At 35.4% G+C, this 20,980-nt stretch overlaps 1 protein-coding gene and 1 long non-coding RNA gene across 2 annotated transcripts in view; both read left to right on the top strand.

The window, feature by feature from the left end:
- Nucleotides 1–10,949, top strand: part of LOC133325029 (uncharacterized) — a 58,852-nt gene extending 47,903 nt beyond the window's left edge. Inside the window, exon 4 of the mRNA XM_061533856.1 lies at nt 10,892–10,949. Within this exon, the coding sequence (XP_061389840.1) occupies nt 10,892–10,949 (58 nt within the window). The remainder of the gene's footprint in view (nt 1–10,891) is intronic.
- Nucleotides 10,950–14,337: 3,388 nt separating this feature from the next.
- LOC133325033 (uncharacterized) lies at nt 14,338–14,863 on the top strand. The gene is made up of 4 exons (XR_009754149.1): nt 14,338–14,463; nt 14,501–14,557; nt 14,622–14,678; nt 14,736–14,863. It is a non-coding gene; the product is annotated as an uncharacterized LOC133325033 (long non-coding RNA).
- The last annotated feature ends 6,117 nt before the right edge of the window (nt 14,864–20,980 follow it).

Raw genomic sequence — 20,980 nt, 5'->3', positions numbered from 1 at the left:
TAAATGTTAATAAAAATCAGAGAGTAAGGAAAAAACATATATTTAAATCACAAGGATGGAGGAAAATAGGAAAAAGACTTTCATCATGAATTTAAAAATATTTTCTAGGCTTATGGAAGGCCTAGATTATTTAAATAATGTTTTCAAAGTCCTATAGATATTTTAATAATTTTTGTCAGGGCCTTATTGTTTCTAGGGGCTATCGAAGGCGTAGATTTTTTAATTAATTATTTAAAGGCGTCATATAGTGGGCGTCGATTTTTTAATTAATTTTTTAATGCCTATAGAAGGCGTAGATTGTTTTAAATAATTCTATATAATGCAAATTTACTCACACAAACACACGCACACACACGGATATTGGTCCATACATGCTCTTAATAACAGGCTTACACAAACAATCCAAAGCTGAAATCTAGACATGTGTGTCCAGCGATCGCTGGGTGTTTTTTGTAAACACGATTTGACAGTTATGGCCTACGAAATTTTGCAAAATCCAACCGATATATTTTTTTGGAAAAGATTAATATTTAATGAATATTTTAAATTTGGCTTTTGGATATCAACAACAACAACAACAAATATTAAAAAACCAAATAACCAACAAAAAACAGCAGCATTTTTGCTATGGGGTAGGAAATTTACAATTGAATGATTCTTTGTTAAAGAAGAGAAATATGACTTTGCAAATGAATAGGAACAGCAAACAGAAAAAAAGTGGAAAAAAATTTCGAAAACGGAAAAAATAATAGAACTCAAATAAATGTTAATAAAAATCAGAGAGTATGGAAAAAACATATATTTAAATCACAAGGATGGAGGAAAAAAGTACAAGGACTTTAATCATGAATTTAAAAATATTTTCTAGGCTTATGGAAGGCCTAGATTATTTAAATATTTTTTATAAAGTTTTATAGATTTTTTTAATAATATTTTTTGGATCAACTGGGACTTAACATTTTGTGTGTGTATGTGTGTGTGTTTTTTAATTAATTATTTAAAGGCCTATATTGGGCGTAGATTTTTTAATTAATTTATTTAAAGGCCTATAGAAGGCGTAGATTGTTTTAAATATTTTTTTCAAGACGTATATAAAACAGGGTATTTTCCAAGACCATTTTTTCAACACCACCCCCTCCCCCCACCCCTCTAAGAGCTAATCCAATTAAATTTCTTAGGGAAAAAAGCTGAACATAAAATTTTAATTTATTGGATGAAGCCCCTCCGTATCTTTATTCTGGAATTGATTTGTTATAGAAAAACGCACCAACACTAACAAAAAAAAAAAAAAAAAAAGATGACTATATACATAAAACATAAATATATGACCATGTCATCAATTCATTTCGAAATACAGACACATAAATTTACTGCAATGGATAGATATCACCGCTGGAAGCTCGTTAAAAATATTGAATTGTTTTTTGGTTGACTGGTATCGTCATCGTCTGTCTGTCCTTAGAGCGTCTGTTTTTTATTCCAAGCAGTGGTAAAAATGGCGGTTTCAAAAATTAATGAAGTGTAACCCGAATTTTTTTTTTGATGGCCAATGTCAATTTTTTAATCGGGATGGGGTGGGTTATAGAAATCAATTGGATTTGTTTTTGGTCATAGTTGAATTCCAGTTTTGGATATAAATGGCCATAATTTTTCTATGGACTTTGTTGTTATGTTATAAAATTGTTAATGGCTTTGAGTAGAATATTTTTAAAAGCGTGGGATGAGGTTCGGAATATTATAATAGAGGGTGGATTTTTTAACGATGGACTTGAATTGTTTCAAATATTTGTTCAAAATATTTATTCAAAATCCATTAGAGGCGTGGATTTTTAAAAAATATTTTTTCAAGGCTTAGCCAAGGCGTGGATTCTCTTAAGAATATTTTTTCAAGGTTTAGCCAAGGCTTGGATTTTTAAACGAATATTTTTTCAAGGCTTAGCAAAGGCGTGGATTTTTAAGGAATATTTTTTCAAGGCTTAGCCAAAGCGTGGATTTTTTAACGAATATTTTTTCAAGGCTTAGCCAAGGCGTGGATTTTTTAAGGACTATTTTTTCAAGGCTTAGCCAAGGCTTGGATTTTTTAACGAATATTTTTTCAAGGCTTAGTAAAGGCTTGGATTTTTAAACGAATATTTTTTCAAAGCTTAGCCAATGCGTGGATTTTTTAACGAATATTTTTTCAAGGCTAAGCCAAGACGTGGATTTTTTTAAAGAATATTTTTTCAAGGCTTAGCCAAGGCTTTGATTTTTTCAACGAATATTTTTTCAAGGCTTAGCCAAGGCTTAGATTTTTTGAACGAATATTTTTTCAAGGCTTAGCCAAGGCATGGATTTTCTAACGAATATTTTTTCAAGGCTTAGCCAAGGTTTGGATTTTTTAACGAATTTTTTTTCAAGGCTTAGCCAAGACTTGGATTTTTTAAAAAAATATTTTTTCAAGGCTTAGCCAAGGCTTGGATTTTTTAACGAATATTTTTTCAAGGCTTAGCCAAGGCGTGGATTTTTTAACGAATATTTTTTCAAGGCTTAGCCAAGACGTGGATTTTTTTAAAGAATATTTTTTCAAGGCTTAGCCAAGGCTTTGATTTTTTCAACGAATATTTTTTCAAGGCTTAGCCTAGGCTTGGATTTTTTAACGAATATTTTTTCAAGGCTTAGCCTAGGCTTGGATTTTTTAACGAATATTTTTTCAAGGCTTAGCCAAGGCGTGGATTTTTTAAGGACTATTTTTTCAAGGCTTAGCCAAGGCTTGGATTTTTTAACGAATATTTTTTCAAGGCTTAGTAAAGGCTTGGATTTTTAAACGAATATTTTTTCAAAGCTTAGCCAATGCGTGGATTTTTTAACGAATATTTTTTCAAGGCTAAGCCAAGACGTGGATTTTTTTAAAGAATATTTTTTCAAGGCTTAGCCAAGGCTTTGATTTTTTCAACGAATATTTTTTCAAGGCTTAGCCAAGGCGTAGATTTTTTAAAAAAATATTTTTTCAAGGCTTAGCCAAGGCTTGGATTTTTTAACGAATATTTTTTCAAGGCTTAGCCAAGGCGTGGATTTTTTAACGAATATGTTTTCAAGGCTTAGCCAAGGCGTAGATTTTTTAAAAAAATATTTTTTCAAGGCTTAGCCAAGGCTTGGATTTTTTAACGAATATTTTTTCAAGGCTTAGCCAAGGCGTGGATTTTTTAACGAATATTTTTTCAAGGCTTAGCCAAGACGTGGATTTTTTTAAAGAATATTTTTTCAAGGCTTAGCCAAGGCTTTGATTTTTTCAACGAATATTTTTTCAAGGCTTAGCCTAGGCTTGGATTTTTTAACGAATATTTTTTCAAGGCTTAGCCTAGGCTTGGATTTTTTAACGAATATTTTTTCAAGGCTTAGCCAAGGCTTGGATTTTTTAACGAATATTTTTTCAAAGCTTAGCGAAGACGTGGATTTTTTAACGAATATTTTTTCAAGGCTTAGCCAAGGCATGGATTTTTTAACGAATATTTTTTCAAGGCTTAGACTTGGATTTTTTCAACGAATATTTTTTCAAGGCTCAGTCAAGGCTTGGATTTTTTAACGAATATTTTTTCAAGGCTATACCAAGGCTTGGATTTTTTAACGAATATTTTTTCAAGGCTTAGCCAAGGCTTGGATCTTTTAACGAATATTTTTTCAAGGCTTAGCCAAGGCTTGGATTTTTTAACGAATATTTTTTCAAGGCTTAGCCAAGGCGTGGATTTTTTAACGAATATTTTTTCAAGGCTTAGCCAAGACTTGGAATTTTTGACGAATATTTTTTCAAGGTTTAGCCAAGGCTTAGGATTTTTTAACGAATATTTTTTCAAGGCTTAGCCAAGGCTTGGATTTTTTAACGAATATTTTTTCGAGGCTTAGCCAAGGCTTGGCTTTTTTTACGAATATTTTTTCAAGGCTTAGCCAAGGCTTGGATTTTTTAATGAATATTTTTTCAAGGGCTTAGCTAAGGCACATATAAGGGGTAGATTTTTTTATTTGTTGCAAATATTAAAATTTTTAAGTCCATTCCCTGCAAAACCCCCTATCGTTTTATTAATCCTTTTAAATCGCACCATTACTCACTTAATTATTAAATATTAAAAATCCGCTCTGCACTGAAATAACTGAGATATTCTGAGATTTTAATAACAAAACACTTCATTATGTTTTCAAGTTGTTGTTGTTGTTTTTGTAAATTTCCCTTCCATTTTTGCAAAAATTAAAGGTAAAGGCTTGCGAGGAGGACGTAGAACTCATCATTGGTGGCGGCCGCGTTTCATGTGAAACTACATTTGCAGTTGATTTTCAAATGAATTCAAAGAAGGCAGTGTCTTGTTACCCCTAAAAGCTCCCAACTACCCCCTTTCTACAATATTATCATCAGCTCCTTCGATTGTCCTTCTCCACCAAACCAATCCATACTGCGTAGATATGTTAATGACTGTCTTGATTATGTTGATGACTCTGAAGAGTTTTGTTAATTTTAAGGTTTACCTAATGACTATATTAATTTTTACTCTCTCTCCCTCCCTCTTCACTCTGCCTCCTACGCTTCATCCTCAAATCCCTCCTTTAGTCACTGTATGTATGGTTATGTCTCTTTCTGTTATCCTTGTTACGGTTTTTTCTTCTGTCATAAGTATAAGAAGCTCCTTTTTGGTCTTATATTCCCTGAAAGGCACCCACACACATAGATACAGACACACACATAAACTTACTCACTCTAATATCCTCGGCTCTGATTTTTCCTTGTCAGACATTTGTGTTATGCCATGGCAAAGTTATTTTTATTCCACCTTCCAAGATTGTGGCCATTGTTAATGTAGCAACAATTTCTCCATCACCATCGGCGGCATCATCAGCAGCAGCAGCATCCTTTTAGCGTTTTTTTCATTTCTTGATGTTGTTGTTGTTCATATTCTTGTTGTTGTTGTTGTAGATGGATCAGTAGCTGGTGTGAATGAATGTTGGTGTATCACGCAGATAACAATGTCGTCGCTACGTGGCAGATTCATATGAAGAAGATTTTTGCCAATGATAAGAACAACAACAGTAACAACGATGAGAACTAGGAGGAAAAATAGCAGTAGGAAAAAGGGTTATGAAAATAGGTAAGCGAAGTGATGCTAAAAGGGGGGTTCAAGGCCTAGAAAAGAATTTTTATGGATCCAAAAGATGTGTGGATTTTTAAAGAAGATTTTTCAAGGACCTTCAGAGGAGTGTATTTTTTTAAAAAATATTTTTAGAGGCCTTTCAAAGGCGTGGATTTTTTAAAAAAATATTTTTAGAGGCCTATCAAAAGCGTGGATTTTTGAAAAAATATTTATAGAGTGTGGATTTCAAGGACCTTCAGAGGCGTGGATTTTTTAAAAACTTTTTTTAAAGGCCTATCGAAGGCGTTGATTAGAGGCCTATTAAAGACGTGGATATCATAAAAAATATTTTTAGAGGCCTACAAGAGGCGTTGATTATAAAAAAAAAAAATATTTTATCCATTCATCCCCTATCTCATAACCCTTTACGCCTCCCCTCCCATACAGATTTTGCCTACATTTTCCATTCGCCAATATGGAAATCTTTTGAGAAAATCTTTTTTTTGCGCTGCGCTGCGTTGCTTAAATTATAATGACATTCAAAGGAGCGTGATGAAAATGTAACAACTTTTTACTACGTGCTGTATGCATTGATGTGTGTATGTATGTAAAATGTAGAGAAACAAGTAAATCCTAGACACTATACAACAGCTAGATAAATCAAGAGGGGAAAGGGAGATTTTTAGAAGATGCTGGATAAGGCCACAAATATTTAAAACTTCTATTATTATGGGGGTAAGTTTTTGCTGGGTTTTTAGTTCAAGGTACGTATCTCTAAGTATGTATTTATGACTGTATAAATGAAGTAAAAGCCAAAGCTAATACAATACCAAGCAGCAACAAAAACAACAACGAAGAAAATCTCGCACACACACACACACATCCGCATGTTAGATGAACGAAAGCTAATTTAAGATTACACGTAAATTTTATGGCGTATTAAACTTTGAAGAGGTGATTTGCATGCAGTAACGGTATTTCGAGAGTATTTCGAGTTTGCCCTGCTCCCCCACCCACCCCTGTTACAAATTATCTAATGTGTGCCTGTTCAAATCTCCCTCCTATTTGTCGTCTTTGCAGAGTTTCGATGCTTGACTGGTAATGAGAAATTGTCAACACAATAATTGTTTTCCGTGGAGTGGTTGTTGTTGTCAGGGGAGAGGTATGTTCAGTTCTTCTATGGGTTTTGAACGGATAATGAGGATAATAGTTGTCTCGAGAATTTTTAAAAATATGTTTTCGAGGTTCATTTTTTAGGCTTGGATTTTTAAAAATGTGTGTTTCAGGGTTCTTAGGCAGGCGTGGATTTTTTTAACATATTTTTTCAAGGCCTATCAGAGGCGTGGATTTTTTAACAATATTTCTTCAAGGCCTATCAGAGGCGTAGATTTTTTAAATATTGTTTTTTTAAGGCCTATCAGAGGCGTGGATTTTTTAAAGATGTTTTTTTTCAAGGCCTATCAAAGAAGCGGATTTTTTAACAATATTTTTTCAAGGCCTATCAGAGGCGTGGATTTTTTAAAGAATATTTTTTTCAAGGTCTATCAAAGGCGTGGATTTTTTAAAGTATATTTTTTTCAAGGCCTATCAGAGGCGTGGATTTTTTAAAGAATATTTTTTTAAGGTCTATCAGAGGCGTGGATTTTTTAAAGAATATTTTGTTCAAGGTCTATCAGAGGCGTGGATTTTTTAAAGAATATTTTTTTTGCAAGGCCTATCAGAGGCATGGATTTTTTAAAGAATATTTTGTTCAAGGCCTATCAGAGGCGTGGATTTTCTAAAAAATATTTTTTTCAAGGCCTATCAGAGGCGTGGATTTTTTAAAGAATATTTTTTCAAGGCCTATCAGAGGCGTGGATTTTTTAAAGAATATTTTTTTCAAGGCGTATCAGAAGCGGGGATTTTTTAAAGAATATTTTTTTCAAGGCCTATCAGAGGCGTGGATTTTTTAAAGAATATTTTTTTCAAGGCCTATCAGAGGCGTGGATTTTTAAAGAATATTTTTTTTCAAGCCCTATCAGAGGCATGGATTTTTTAAATAATTTTTTTTTCAAGGTCTATCAGAGGCGTGGATTTTTTAAAGAATATTTTTTTCAAGGTCTATCAGAGGCATGGATTTTTTAAATAATTTTTTTTCAAGGTCTATCAGAGGCGTGGATTTTCTGAAGAATATTTTTTCAATGGCTATCAGAGGCGTGGATTTTTTAAAGAATATTTTTTCAATGCCTATCAGAGGCGTGGATTTTTTAAAGAATATTTTTTCAATGCCTATCAGAGGCGTGGATTTTTTAAAGAATATTTTTTCAATGCCTATCAGAGGCGTGGATTTTTTAAAGAATATTTTTTTCAAGGTCTACAGAGGCGTGGATTTTTTAAAGAATATTATTTTCAAGGCCTATCAGAAGCGTGGATTTTTTAAAGAATATTTTTTCAAGGCCTATCAGAGGCGTGTTTTTTTAAAAGAATATTTTTTTCAAGGAATATCAGAGGCGTGGGTGTTTTAAAGAATATTTTTTTCAAAGCCTATCAGAGGCGTGGATTTTTAAAGAAGGATACACAAGGTTCGTTTCCAGCCGAACTTCCCAAGTTCCAAAAAGGATACACAAGGTTCGTTACCAGCCGAACTTCCCAAGTTTCAAAAAGGATACACAAGGTTCGTTACCAGCCGAACTTTCCAAGTTTCAAGAAGGATACACAAGGTTCTTTACCAGCCGAACTTCCCAAGTTTCAGTCTTTTTTCTTGAGAAAAGGCTATAATTTTGAAATTTGTTTTTGATTTGAAATGATTTCAGTTAAGCAACTGCAAGGCACTCCCATCATACCTCTCTCCACCCGCCTCCCCCATTCCTCTTTAATTATCCTTGACATAAACATGAATTTCCTCATTTGCTTATCTCATGGAAAATTGCTATGCTTATTTGTTGTTGTTGTTATTTTTTCATGCTCACATAGTTGTTGTTGTTGTTGTTCGTGTTCTTCCTTTCAATTGTATTGCCAACAATTTTCATTACAATTTAGTTTGAAATTGTTTTTCGTTTCGTGTTTCGGTGGGAGTGTCACTAGGCGAGGAGGAACGATTTTGAGTACAAGGAAGTTTCTGTGTGTGTGTGTTTTTTATATTTATTTGGAGGAGGATAGTCATCTTCGTTAAAGATCTTATTTAGCTACCAAATACTATCACGTGTTTCTTAGAGTTTTATCTATGGCTTTTGTTACATCTTCGAAGGGAAGAATGGTATTCTCTCCTTCCTTAAAAAAATGGTGGTAGCTACTAAACGGACCACGTTCGGAATGCATTATTAAAAAATGAGGCGAAGATGAAAAAAAAAAAAAAAAAACGAATTCCGTCTGCCTGAGCCACCAAAAAAATGTTTGATTGAATATTCTAATCACGTTTAGGTCTTAAAAGATAATCTTTGAAAGAATGATGACATTTTTTGGTTGTTCTTGCTTGTAGACATGGCTATGACTAAATGGCGGATTATTAGACTCGTAAGTCGTTTACTTTAAATTGTGTGTTTTTGTCGGAAAGACGTTAAAACGACTTCATTTATGATTATTTTGGCTGGTGGTAAATTTTTTGGAAGGGGGAGGAAAGGGGGAGTTCATTAAAAAATATCCCAGGATCTCATTATGGTACGGAATAAAATTAAACACTTAGAAGAGTCCAAAGTCAAAGAAAAATATTTTTTTTTAAATCCAAGCCTTGAATAGGCACTGAAAACTATTTTTTTTAAATCGACTCCTTTCATAGGTCTTGGTGATGTCATGAAAACTATTTTTTTAAAAATCCAAGCCTTGAATAGGCACTGAAAAATATTTTTTTAAATATCCACTCCTTGAAAAGCCCACCAAAGGTCCTTAGAAATTTTTTTTTTAAAAATCCAAGCCTTGAATAGGCAGTGAAAATATTTTTTTTAAAAAATCCACTCCTTGAAGAGCCCACCAAACGTCCTTAGAAATTTTTTTTTTAAAATCCAAGCCTTGAATAGGCAGTGAAAAATATTTTTTTTAAAAATCCACTCCTTGAAGAGCCCACCAAAGGTCCTTAGAAAAATTTTTTTTAAAAATCCACGCCTTGACCTTAGAAACATATTTTTAAAAATCCACGCCTTGACCTTAGAAAAATATTTTTAAAAATCCACGCCTTGATTTTAGAAAAATATTTTTAAAAATCCACGCCTTGACCTTAGAAAAATATTTTTTTAAAAATCCACGCCTTGACCTTAGAAAAATATTTTTTTAAAAATCCACGCCTTGACCTTAGAAAAATATTTTTTTAAAAATCCACGCCTTGACCTTAGAAAAATATTTTTAAAAATCCACGCCTTGACTATATTTTTAAAAATCCACGCCTTGACCTTAGAAAAATATTTTTAAAAAATCCACGCCTTGAAAAGGTCACCAAAGGACCTTAGAAAAATATTTTTAAAAAATCCACGCCTTGAAAAGGTCACAAAAGGTCCTTAGAAAAATATTTTTAAAAAATCCACACCTTGAAAAGGTCACCAAAGGACCTTAGAAAAATATTTTTAAAAAATCCACGCCTTGAAAAGGTCACCAAAGGACCTTAGAAAAATATTTTTAAAAATCCACGCCTTGAAAAGGTCTCCAAAGGACCTTAGACAAATATTTTTAAAAATCCACGCCTTGAAGAAGTAACCAAAGGACCCTAGAAAAATATTTTTAGAAATCCACGCCTTGAAGAAGTAACCAAAGGACCCTAGAAAAATATTTTTAAAAATCCACGCCTTGACCTTAGAAAAATATTTTTAAAAAATCCACGCCTTGACCTTAGAAAAATATTTTTAAAAATCCACGCCTTGACCTTAGAAAAATATTTTTAAAAAATCCACGCCTTGAAAAGGTCACCAAAGGACCTTAGAAAATATTTTTAAAAAATCCACGCCTTGAAAAGGTCACCAAAGGTCCTTAGAAAAATATTTTTAAAAATCCACGCCTTGAAAAGGTCTCCAAATGACCTTAGAAAAATATTTTTAAAAATCCACGACTGTCTAAGGACCTTAGAAAAATATTTTTCTTTTGACTAATGTCTTTTAAATCTGTTCTCCATTTCCTTATCCTTCCATCTCACCTCAAATAGCCTTTCAAAATTAATTTAACTTTAACTCTTCTTCTTGTATCTTGTAATCCATGGTAGTTAACATTTGCCCTCCCCTTTGTTGGCCTCATCGACCATTACGAAGTCTATGATTTTGAGGTTATAAAATTGTAGTAATTTAACTTGTTTTTGGCCTCTGCCTTACCTCCAACTACTTAGCTTGTGGAATTAAGTGCTTAACTATCCAGGAGACAATCATTGTCAACGTTAAGAAGTAATCCATATCCCATTTTTAAATAGAACTTCTCGTAATTCCACCAAATGGGAAAAAAAGCTAAAAGAAAAACAAAGGAGAACAACAGTGGCAAGCAAAAGTAACCATTAAAAGTACTTAAAATGCTCTCCAACTCCCCCTTCCCCTCTCCCCTCTGCACCGAAATGAAAAACTCGTTTTTTGCCAGCAACAACAATTAAACTTTGGCCATAATAGTAAAATCCATAACAGAGAACAAAAGATTCATCCTTTTTTCGGGACTCGCAGGGATGTGAATTCGAGTATGTTTGTGTGTGTGTGTAAGTGTGTGCGTGTGTACTTTCGTACTTATAAACCGTATGTAAATAATTGCAGTGTCCTTAAATGTTATGTCTCAATCTCGTTTAATGCAAGCTCATCTGCCTCCACTCCACTCCCCTGGCCATCCTTCTATTCCTGTAATGAAATTCAACCCTTTTCCAGAAAAACCAGGACCAACAAAAAATCCCATCGTCGGCATGAAGACAACGTTCAGGAATAAATCCTTAATTTTTATTCCTGTGTTTGCCTAGTGGAAATGGAGACTACTATCATTCATTTATTTGCCAGCTACTCTCTTTTTCGTTTTGGGATAATATTTCCATACCGTCGGGTTTTTTTTCCTATTTTTTGGGTTGTTTGCTGTTCCTCATCGTTTCTGTGGAAAAGTGGAAATTCTGCGGTTTCTTTCTTTCGTTTTTTTTTATTGGAGTTGCGTTCTCTTCCACTTTGCTTGTTTAAAAGTCAAATTGCATAAAACACCCATGAAATGATGAGCAGGACAATCATGGAAAATGAGATGGCGAGGATTTTTTGGAGGTGGAGGAGTGGTAGAAAAACAATGCTGGGGAATTGGCCAACAAAGAAAAAGAGAAACAAGTGAACATTAGAAAAACCAAAAATGACTATAGCTTAACAGAAGCCAGCCTACGTGTAAATAGACAAAAATGACAAAGGACCAAAGTGACAATTACCAAACGGAAATTGGAGACGACTTTTAGGGACAGTACTAAACTAAAAAAATATTGGATTTTCTGAAAAATATGTTTGAAATATATTTTTCTAAGGTCCTCAGAAGGCGTAGATTTTTTAAAGAACATTTTTCCAAGGCCTCAGAAGGCGTAGATTTTTTAAAGAAAAATTTTCCAAGACCTCAGAAGGCGTCGATTTCTTAAAGAACATTTTTTCAAGGCCTCAGAAGGCGTAGATTTTTTAAAGAACATTTTTCCAAGGCCTCAGAAGGCGTAGATTTTTTAAACAACATTTTTCCAAGGCTTCTGAAGGCGTAGATTTTTTAAAGACCATTTTCCAAGGACTCAGAAGGCGTAGATTTTTTAAAGAACATTTTTCCAAGGCCTGTCGAAGGCGTAGATTTTTTAAAAAACATTTTTCAAAGGCCTCAGAAGGCGTAGATTTTTTAAAGAACATTTTTCCAAGGCATATCGAAGGCGTAGATTTTTTAAAGAACATTTTTCCAAGGCATATCGAAGGCGTAGATTTTTTAAAGAACATTTTTCCAAGGCCTCAGAAGGCGTAGAGTTTTTAAAGAACATTTTTCCAAGGCCTCAGAAGGCGTAGAGTTTTTAAAGAACATTCTTCCAAGGCCTCAGAATGCGTAGATTTTTTAAAGAATATTTTTCCAAGGCTTCAGGAGGCGTAGATTTTTTAAAGAATATTTTTCCAAGGCTTCAGGAGGCGTAGATTTTTTAAAGAACATTCTTCCAAGGCCTCAGAAGGCGTAGATTTTTTAAAGAACATTTTTCCAAGGCCTCAGAAGGCATAATTTTTTTAATTTTTAACGCTAGCTTCCCATTGGTTCACTAGTTCACAAATACATTGGGATTTCAGTCTTTCACTGGCTCACTAAGGGTTCTATAGCTCTCAACTGCTTCATTGGCTCACTAAGGGTTCTATAGCTCTCAACTGCTTCACTAGCTCTATAGTGGTTCATCAGCTCACCAGTGGTTCACCAGCTCACAAGTGGTTCACTAGCTCACCAGTGGTTCACTAGCTCACCAGTGGTTCACTAGCTCACCAGTGGTTCACTAGCTCACCAGTGGTTCACTAGCTCACCAGTGGTTCACTAGCTCACCAGTGGTTCACTAGCTCACCAGTGGTTCACTAGCTCACCAGTGGATCACAAGCTCACCAGAGATTTACTAGCTCACCAGAGGTTCGCTAGCTCATTAGTGGATTACAAGCTCACCAGAGGTTCACTAGCTCAACAGAGGTTCACTAGCTCAACAGTGGTTCACTAGCTCACCAGTGGTATACTAGTTCACGAGTGGATCACTAGTTCACCAGTGGTTCACTAGCTCACCAGTGGTTGACTAACTCATCAGTGGTTCACCAGCTCACCAGTGGTTCACCAGCTCACCAGTGGTTCTCTAGCTCCCCATGGTTCATCAGCTCACCAGTGGTTCACCAGCTCATCAGTGGCTCACTAGCTCACCAATGGTCCACCAGCTCATCAGTGGTTCTCCAGCTCACCAGTGGTCCACCAGCTCGCAAGTGGTCCACCAGCTCACTAGGGGCTCATTAGACCATCAGTGGTTCACTAGCTCAATAGTGTTTCACTAGATTACCTATGTCTCACGAGCCCACCAGTATTTCACTAGCTTACTAGTAGTTCACTGACTTACTGGAAGTTCAGTGGTTCATTAGAGGTTCACTTGCTCAACAGCGGTTCACTGGTTCACCAAGGGTTCCATAGCACCCTTGTGGTTTTCTTTTTAGATCAATTGTACCAATTGTAGAGTACCCAAGTATCTGTTACCCGAAAAAATAAAAAGTCAAAGAAAAAGGACATTTGTAAAATGTTTGGCTCATTTTACAATTTGGGCTATATGTCTATGATGTTGTTCCTCTTAGTGTTGTTGTTGTTGTTGTTGCTGTTCGTGTTCTTTTTTTTTTGTTTGTTGCAACTTCTTTACCAGCAAAAGCAATTTCAAACTTGTTCCATTCGGTGATTACCTCTCTTACATTACAAAGATATGAGAAGAGAGCAACAAAAACAAAACCAAACGAAACGAAAAAAAGAACAATTGCGGAAAAAATGGCAACGTCCTTTTTTGTGTTGTAGTCGTAACTTGTTCGGGAGACAACAGCAGCCAAAGTAGTAGGCAGTACACGACTAACAACAAGAACAACAACGGCAACGACAACAATTGGGATGAAATCAGTTTTAGTGTTTGTTGTTGTTGCTGGTGCTGCATTGTGTAATCCTCATGTAGACAAAGTCAAATGAGCAAATGTCTCATCGTATCGTTTTTTATCCTTATTTGTTCCTGGTTCTCTAATAGTTGTTGTCGTTGTTGTCCTTGGTTTTTTAAAGGACATGATGAATGTAGTTTTTTGTCCTTTTTTTCTATTTCGCATTGGCCGTTTGTAAATTTAAATGTTTGCCATAATTATGCGGAGGACTACGGATAATTAAAAAAGTTATTGTGGCCGGTGATTTCGTGTTTGGCTTCGTGTTTTTTATTTGTTGTCGTTGCAGGCCTCCACAATTTTTTTGTTTGTTCGACAATGTTTATTAGTTCCTTTCTTCTATTCCTGATTGTCCTTTGAAGAAAAAAAATTAGCTCTTCTCCCTTTTTTGTCTCATAAACTAGAGGTAACTCCTAATGATTATCAGTGTTTGAATGAAAATGAAAATTTTCTTTAGAAATGTTTTTCTTCTGCGAAAAGTTTTTGATTTGGCGGCTAGCATTGAAAGTTTGCAGACATTATGGAATTTTACGAAAAAAAGAAGATAACATCAGAAATAGGAGATACTAATCCAATGTTAAACAAGGAGTCATAACTGTACGAGGAAAAAGTGGAAAAATCCAAGATTGAAAAATAAACCATAAAAAATCGCGGAATTTCCTTTTATGAACAAATTTAAAAGCTCATCAGAGGTTCAATAGCTCACCAGAAGTTCACTACCACACCAGATGTTTACTAGCTCACCAGAGGTTCACTAGCTCACCAGAGGTTCACTAGCTCACCAGAGATTCACTAGCTCAGCAGAGGTTCATAATTCACCAGAGGTACACTAGCTCATCAGAGGTTCAGAAGCTCACCAGAGGTTCACTAGCTCACCAGAGGTTTACTAGCTCACCAGTGGTTTACTAGCTCACCAGATAGCGGAATTTCCTTTTTTTTTAACAAATTTAACAGCTCATCAGAGGTTCACTAGCTCATCAGAGGTTCACTAGCTCATCAGAGGTTTACTAGCTCACCAGATGTTCACTAGCACACCATATATTCAATAGATCACCAAATGTTTACTAGCTCACCAGAGGTTCACTAGCTCACCAGAGGTTGACGAGCTCATCAGAGGTTCACTAGCTCACCAGAGGTTCACTAGCTCACTAGAGGTTCACTAGCTCACCAGTTGTTCACTAGCCCACCAGTTGTTCACTAGCTCACCAGTGGATCACTAGCTCACCAAATGTTCACTAGCTCATCAGAGGATCACAAGCTCACCAGAGGTTCACTAGATCACCAGAGGTTCACTAGATCACCAGAGGTTCACTAGCTCACCAGAGGTTCACTAGCTCACCAGAGGTTCACTAGCTCACCAGGGGTTCACTAGCTCACCAGATGATTCACTAGCACATCAGTGGTTCACTAGCTCAGTAGTTCACTAGCTCACCAGTGGTTCAATAACTCATCAGTGGTTCCTTACCTCACCAGTGGTTCACTATCTTACCAGTGGTTCTCTAAAATACGAATGGTTTACTAGCTCACCAGTTGTTCTCTAAATCACGAATGGTTCACTAGCTCACCATATGATTCACTAGTTCACCAGAGATTCACTAGCTCAACAGATGATTTACTAGCTCACTAGAGGTTCACTGGTTTAATGATAGGCCCTTAACAAATATTTAAAAAAAATCCAAGCCTAATGATAGGCCCTTAACAAATATTTAAAAAAAATCCACGCCTAATGATAGGCCTATAACAAATATTTTAAAAAAATCCACGCCAAATGATAGGCCCTGAAAAAGTATTTTTAAAAAATCCATGTCTGTCGATGAACCTCGAAAGAAGTGTTTGAAAAATCCACGCCTTTGTTTTTAATTAATTTTCCAAACTTCTTTGGAACGAATCACTCTTCCTCCCTTTCCCAGCTCCATATCGCAAGACATTCCGCCCTTTCATTGCTATAATTTTCTTGGCGTTGAAATGTTAAGTGCCCCGCATAATTATTGTTTACCCATTCAGAGTTCAGAGGAATTCCATTTGGATGATTTAGCTACCGCCGCACCGCCCGTTGCGATTTTTTGTTGCTGTTGTTGCCGCCAATGGCTGCGGATGCAGAGCGCAACAGCAACGATAGATGCTGTCTAGTGGTTGTGTGACGCCAATTCTGTTGTTGATATCAGTTGACTGCGGGGCTGGAGTCTCAGGGTGGTAGGTAGTCCGTCGTACTTTCATGTTCGTTCACGCTGTTCGGGAAAACGGAAGCTTATCTATCAAATATTTGCATTTGTTAAGTTAATACCCTGAGGCTATGTTTGTTGAGTTATTAAGGGTGAAATTAAGGAAATTGCAGAAAAACAAATCAGAAAAAGAAATGAAAAGAAAAGATGAAGGGAAAATGGCAAAGAATAGAAAAAAATATGAAGAACGAGTTTTGAAGGAAACTGTTTTAGAAAAATGAGTGGCAAAGATGATGGCCGGCTGGTTTGGCAGAAAATATGAATGGAAAAACGGATATCTTAGGGAAGTGTTTGATTTGTTAAGAGGAGAAAAAAAGTTGGAAAATAGAATTTTATTTGCTAAAGCGAAAGGGTGTTTGCAGTGAAACTAAGCTCAAGAGAAGCATTTTGAAAATATTTCATAGATAGACTATTCTTAGGCGTAAATTTGTTAAACATTTTTTGTAGCCTTGGTTTTTTAAAAAAATATTTTTTCAAGGCCTATCTTTAGGCATGGATTACAAATATATATTTTTCGAGGCCTATCTTTAGGCGTGGATTTAAAAGTAAATATTTGTCGAGGTCTATCATTAGGCGTGAACTTTTCAACAAATAGTTTACGAGGCCTATTTTTAGGTCCAAAATATTTTTCGAGTCCTATCTTCAGACGTGGATTAAAAAAAATATTTGTCGAGGACTATCTTTAGGCTTGAGTTTAAAAACAAATTTTCGAGGCTTATCTTTAGCCGTGTTTTCTTTTTAAATGTTTTTATAGCCTGTCTTTAGGCGTAGATTTTTAAAACATTTTTTGTAGCCTATTCTTTGGCGTGGATTTTTTAAACATTTTTTATAGCCTATCCTTAGGCGTGGATTTTTTAAACATTTTTTATAGCCTACCCTTAGGCGTGAATTTTTAAACATTTTTTATAGCCTACCCTTAGGCGTGAATTTTTAAACATTTGTTATAGCCTATCCCCAGGCATTTTTAATAGCCTATCCTTAGTCGTGTATTGTTTTAAACATTTTTTGTAGCCAATCCTTAGGCGTGGTTTTTTTAAAAAAATTTTATAGCCTATCCTTAGGCGTGGATTTTTTAAACATTTTTTATATCCTATCCCCAGGCATTTTTTATGGTCTATCATTAGGCGTGGATTTTTTAAACATTTTTTATAGCCTATCCCCAGGCATTTTTTATAGCCTATCCTTAGGCGTAAATTTTTTAAACATTTTTTATAGCCTATCCTTAGGCGTGGATTTTTTAAACATTTTTATAGCCTATCCTTAGGCGTGGGTTTTTTAAACATTTTTTATAGCCTATCCTTAGGCGTGGATTTTTTTAAACATTTTTGCTACTCTTAGACGTGGACTTTTTTAACATTTTTTATAGCCTATCCATAGGCGTGGACCCTTTTTAACATTTTTTATAGCCTATCCTTAGGCTTGGATTTTAAAAATTTTTTAATCCTGGATTTTTTAGCGTGGATTTTTGAAACATTTTTTATAGCCTATCCTTAGGCATGGATTTTTTTATTTCCTATCCTTAGGAGTGGATTTTTATAGCCTATCATAAGGCGTGTAATATTAAGACCTATCCTAAGTCGTATATTTTTAAACATTTTTTATAGCCTCTCCTAAGGCGTGGATTTTTTATAGCATATCCTAAGGCGTGGATTTTATATAGCCTATCCTAAGGCGTGGATTTTTTATAGCCTATCCTAAGGCCAATCCTAAGGCGTGGATTTTTTATAGCCTATCCCAAGGCGTGGATTTTTATAGCCTCTCCTAAGGCGTGCATTTTTTATAGCCTATCCTTGTGCGTGAATTTTTTATAGCCTATCCTTTTGCGTGAATTTTTTATAGCCTATCCTAAGGCGTGGATTCTTTATAGTCTGTCATAAGACGTGGATTTTTTATCATCTATCCTAAGGCGTTGATTTTTTACAGCCTATCTTAAGGCGTGGATTTTTTATAGCCTATCCTAAGGCGTGGATTTTTTATAGCCTATCCTAAGTGGTGGATTTTTTATAGCCTATCCTAAGGCGTGGATTTTTTATAGCATATCCTAAGGCGGGGATTTTTTATAGCCTATCCTAAGGCGTGGATTTTTTAAAATATTTTCAAGGCGACAATTAGGGGTCAATTATTTAATATATGAAAATAATTAATAGTCCAACATTCATACGATTTCTTTAATAAAATATTACATACATACATACATATAAACCATTAAAACCAATCTGTCAAACAAAACTCGTCTAACAAATATTTGTGTTCATTCATTTACTTTTTTTTTACTTTTTGGCGTCGAAACAACAATTCAATTTAGCTTTACTTCAATTAAATTAAAAAAAAAGAATTCGGGATTTTTTTGTCCAACACCGAAACTTTGTTCAACTCAAATTGTGGTTCATTGTTTATTTATTTGCTTTTATGATTTCAACTGCAATTGTTTGGCCAACAAAACATCAGAAAACATTATTTCGTTGTTACTGTTGTGTTCTTAGAACACTTAGCAACAACATCGACAACAACAACAAAAAAACAGAAATCGTTGCCACTTTTTCAAGTGGTTTGGTGTGGTGTTCGGTGTTGCTACCACCGTCTGATGTTGCCATTGTTGTAGTTGATGTTAAGGTTGTTGTTATTGTTGTTGTTGCTATTCACATTATATTGACTCAAGCTGTTCCTGCTCATGATGACGAAGAAGCCCGAACAAAAAACAAAAACAATTAGTTTTAAATGCACTCCAGAGAATTATTGTTGTTTAGAACTGCCCAACCTTAAGGGAGGAATAATAATGGACTTTTACTTGACCGCTTTCTGTTGGCCGGTGATTGCTGTCATCGACAAACCAAAAAAATAAATGAATTGATGTTATTTTTTGTTCTTGTTTTATTTATTTTGTATGTTTGATGTTTGTTTTGGGTTTTTATGCTCGTTTAGGATGTGTCAATATTGGGTACTTTGCGCAAAAAAACACAATCAGGAACATTTAATTTTTTTGGAGATATTCTGGAAGGTGAGGTAGCGTAATTATTTGGACAAGCTCTTATGTGATATACAACCAAACCATCCATATGTCATTTTTACCAGAACTTTGGGGCATTCTTCGACGAAAGAGCCTATGAACTTTGGCACAACGAACCTAGGTGCAACGTGTCAAGATCCATTTGGATCTTGAAAGAACGCACTCACTGCTGAACCTGAACAAAGCTGAAATAAGAGTAATGACAGGAATCATTACCGGTCACTGCAATATCAGGGTTTTTACTAGTAAATGGGATATTGATACAATTGATTACTGTAGACACTGCCCAGCTTACAAGCAGCACAGACTAGTGGGTGCTCAGTTTCTACCGAGTCTTAGCTTCTTCTCAACAACCGAACCTGCTCTAATCTACAGCATAATTAGAAACCTAAAGCGGTTAGGAAAGTGCAACCTTGACACGTAACACATCTTCTATCTGATTCCTATAGCCATCGACCTTATTCCAATGTTACCTTTTTATATCTTTCTGTAAGCTTCTAATCTCCTTTATTTCCCCAATCTTCTCTCCCTTAAAGATTTGTCCTTATCTCTTTTCTTCTCGTGGATGATCACAACGGACCTAACGGTCTCAGAGTGCTGCAGCCACATAAGTAACTGCACATCCCCTAACCTAACCGAACCTATGGACTAATGTTCACAACATTTTGCATGTATGACCCGTTCTTGCCAATGAAGACCCCAATTGTTTTTGGTAACGATCGGTTAATATTTAGGGGATGACATGGACCAAATACTTAATTTTTTTCGGGTTTTCTGGTCGCTCCGCAGGTCGCAATTATGGTCCAAACATCGCAAATTTTTACATGGAGAAGGTGATCGGGTCAAAGAATAAGCATGCCTGTTTTTATAAAGATCGGTCAATATTTAGCGGGTCAAAATGACAAAATTTGTATTCTATGGGGTATATATTTACTCCTGAAGGACACAGACCCGAGAAGTTGATAGTATATCCAAGAGGAGTCGTTGGCCCTTAAATTATAATCTTGTATGTCCTCCGATGTGGGAATTATACGTAAATATCAACAGGTGCTACGTATTATTTAGTAACTTATTACCACACTAGAGGGTGGAAATATAGCGCTGATCGCTTTGAGATTTTCCACGTGGTTCCAGTTATGGTCAAGGACAGCGCCTATAATTTTCGCTGATGATCAGATAATAATATGGGAATGAAGTTGACCGAAAACTTATTTTTTTGTTTTTTTTTTCGAGTCGTTCTATAGGCTACAATCGAAAGCCGAACATTACAAAACAACCCACGGCGAAGGAAATCTGGACAAGTAATTAGAAGGTCTGTACTGAATATTAGTAATAATAATATTTGTTGACCTCTAGTCGGTCAAGAGGGTGCAAATATCACCAAGTATTGCTCAAGTTCAGAATGTAGTACCACAGAAAGTTAGATTTTCGCGGAAGTTGTGTAGGGTATCATATGGTCTGCCCCGTCCGACTTTACTGCTCCGCTCACTGGTTTAAAAATAGTTTTGTAGAGGCTCCAAACAGGGGCTCCCAATAGGAGCTACCAACAGGCGAGGATTTTTTAAAATATATTTTCGGACAAAAATGTTTTGGTTCTCTTTAACCCTCCTCCCATTACCTCTCCCATTGGAGTTTTACAATAACATGTCATGAATGAACAAAGTAAAGTAAAATAATGTAAACAAACAAAAATCTTGGCAAATGTTAACAACGTATCCGGGTTTTCCCCGACCGAAAAATGAAACAATGGCGAAAGCGAAGCGAACGGCAACAACAATAAAAACATAAACAATAACAACAATAAAAAAATTGTTCGAGATGTCAGCTGCCATAATCTCAGCTGAACACAACAAGCATGCAATCGGCTGGGCAGGCAACCAGCCTGGCAGTCACTCAGACAGACAGACAACGCATTTCCGGTTTAAATCCTTTTTTTTAAGACACTTACTTAACACACGGCTTTACCAGGGCTTTACGAAAGTGTTGATATCTCTGCATCTTCTTCGGTCTTTGTTGTTGTTGTACTTCTTTTGTTTCCGGTATGGTCTCGTATTTTACATGATGGCTGGTTGGGCTGGCAATTTTGTGTGGCTG

This window comes from Musca vetustissima, unplaced genomic scaffold, assembly GCF_032173495.1.
Source record: "Musca vetustissima isolate MV318-11 ecotype Yass unplaced genomic scaffold, APGP_CSIRO_Mvet_v1 utg23952, whole genome shotgun sequence".
Taxonomy (NCBI): Eukaryota; Metazoa; Arthropoda; class Insecta; order Diptera; family Muscidae; genus Musca; species Musca vetustissima.
The sequence above is the reverse complement of the archived record's forward strand: the minus strand, read 5'-3'. Positions and strand labels throughout refer to the sequence as shown.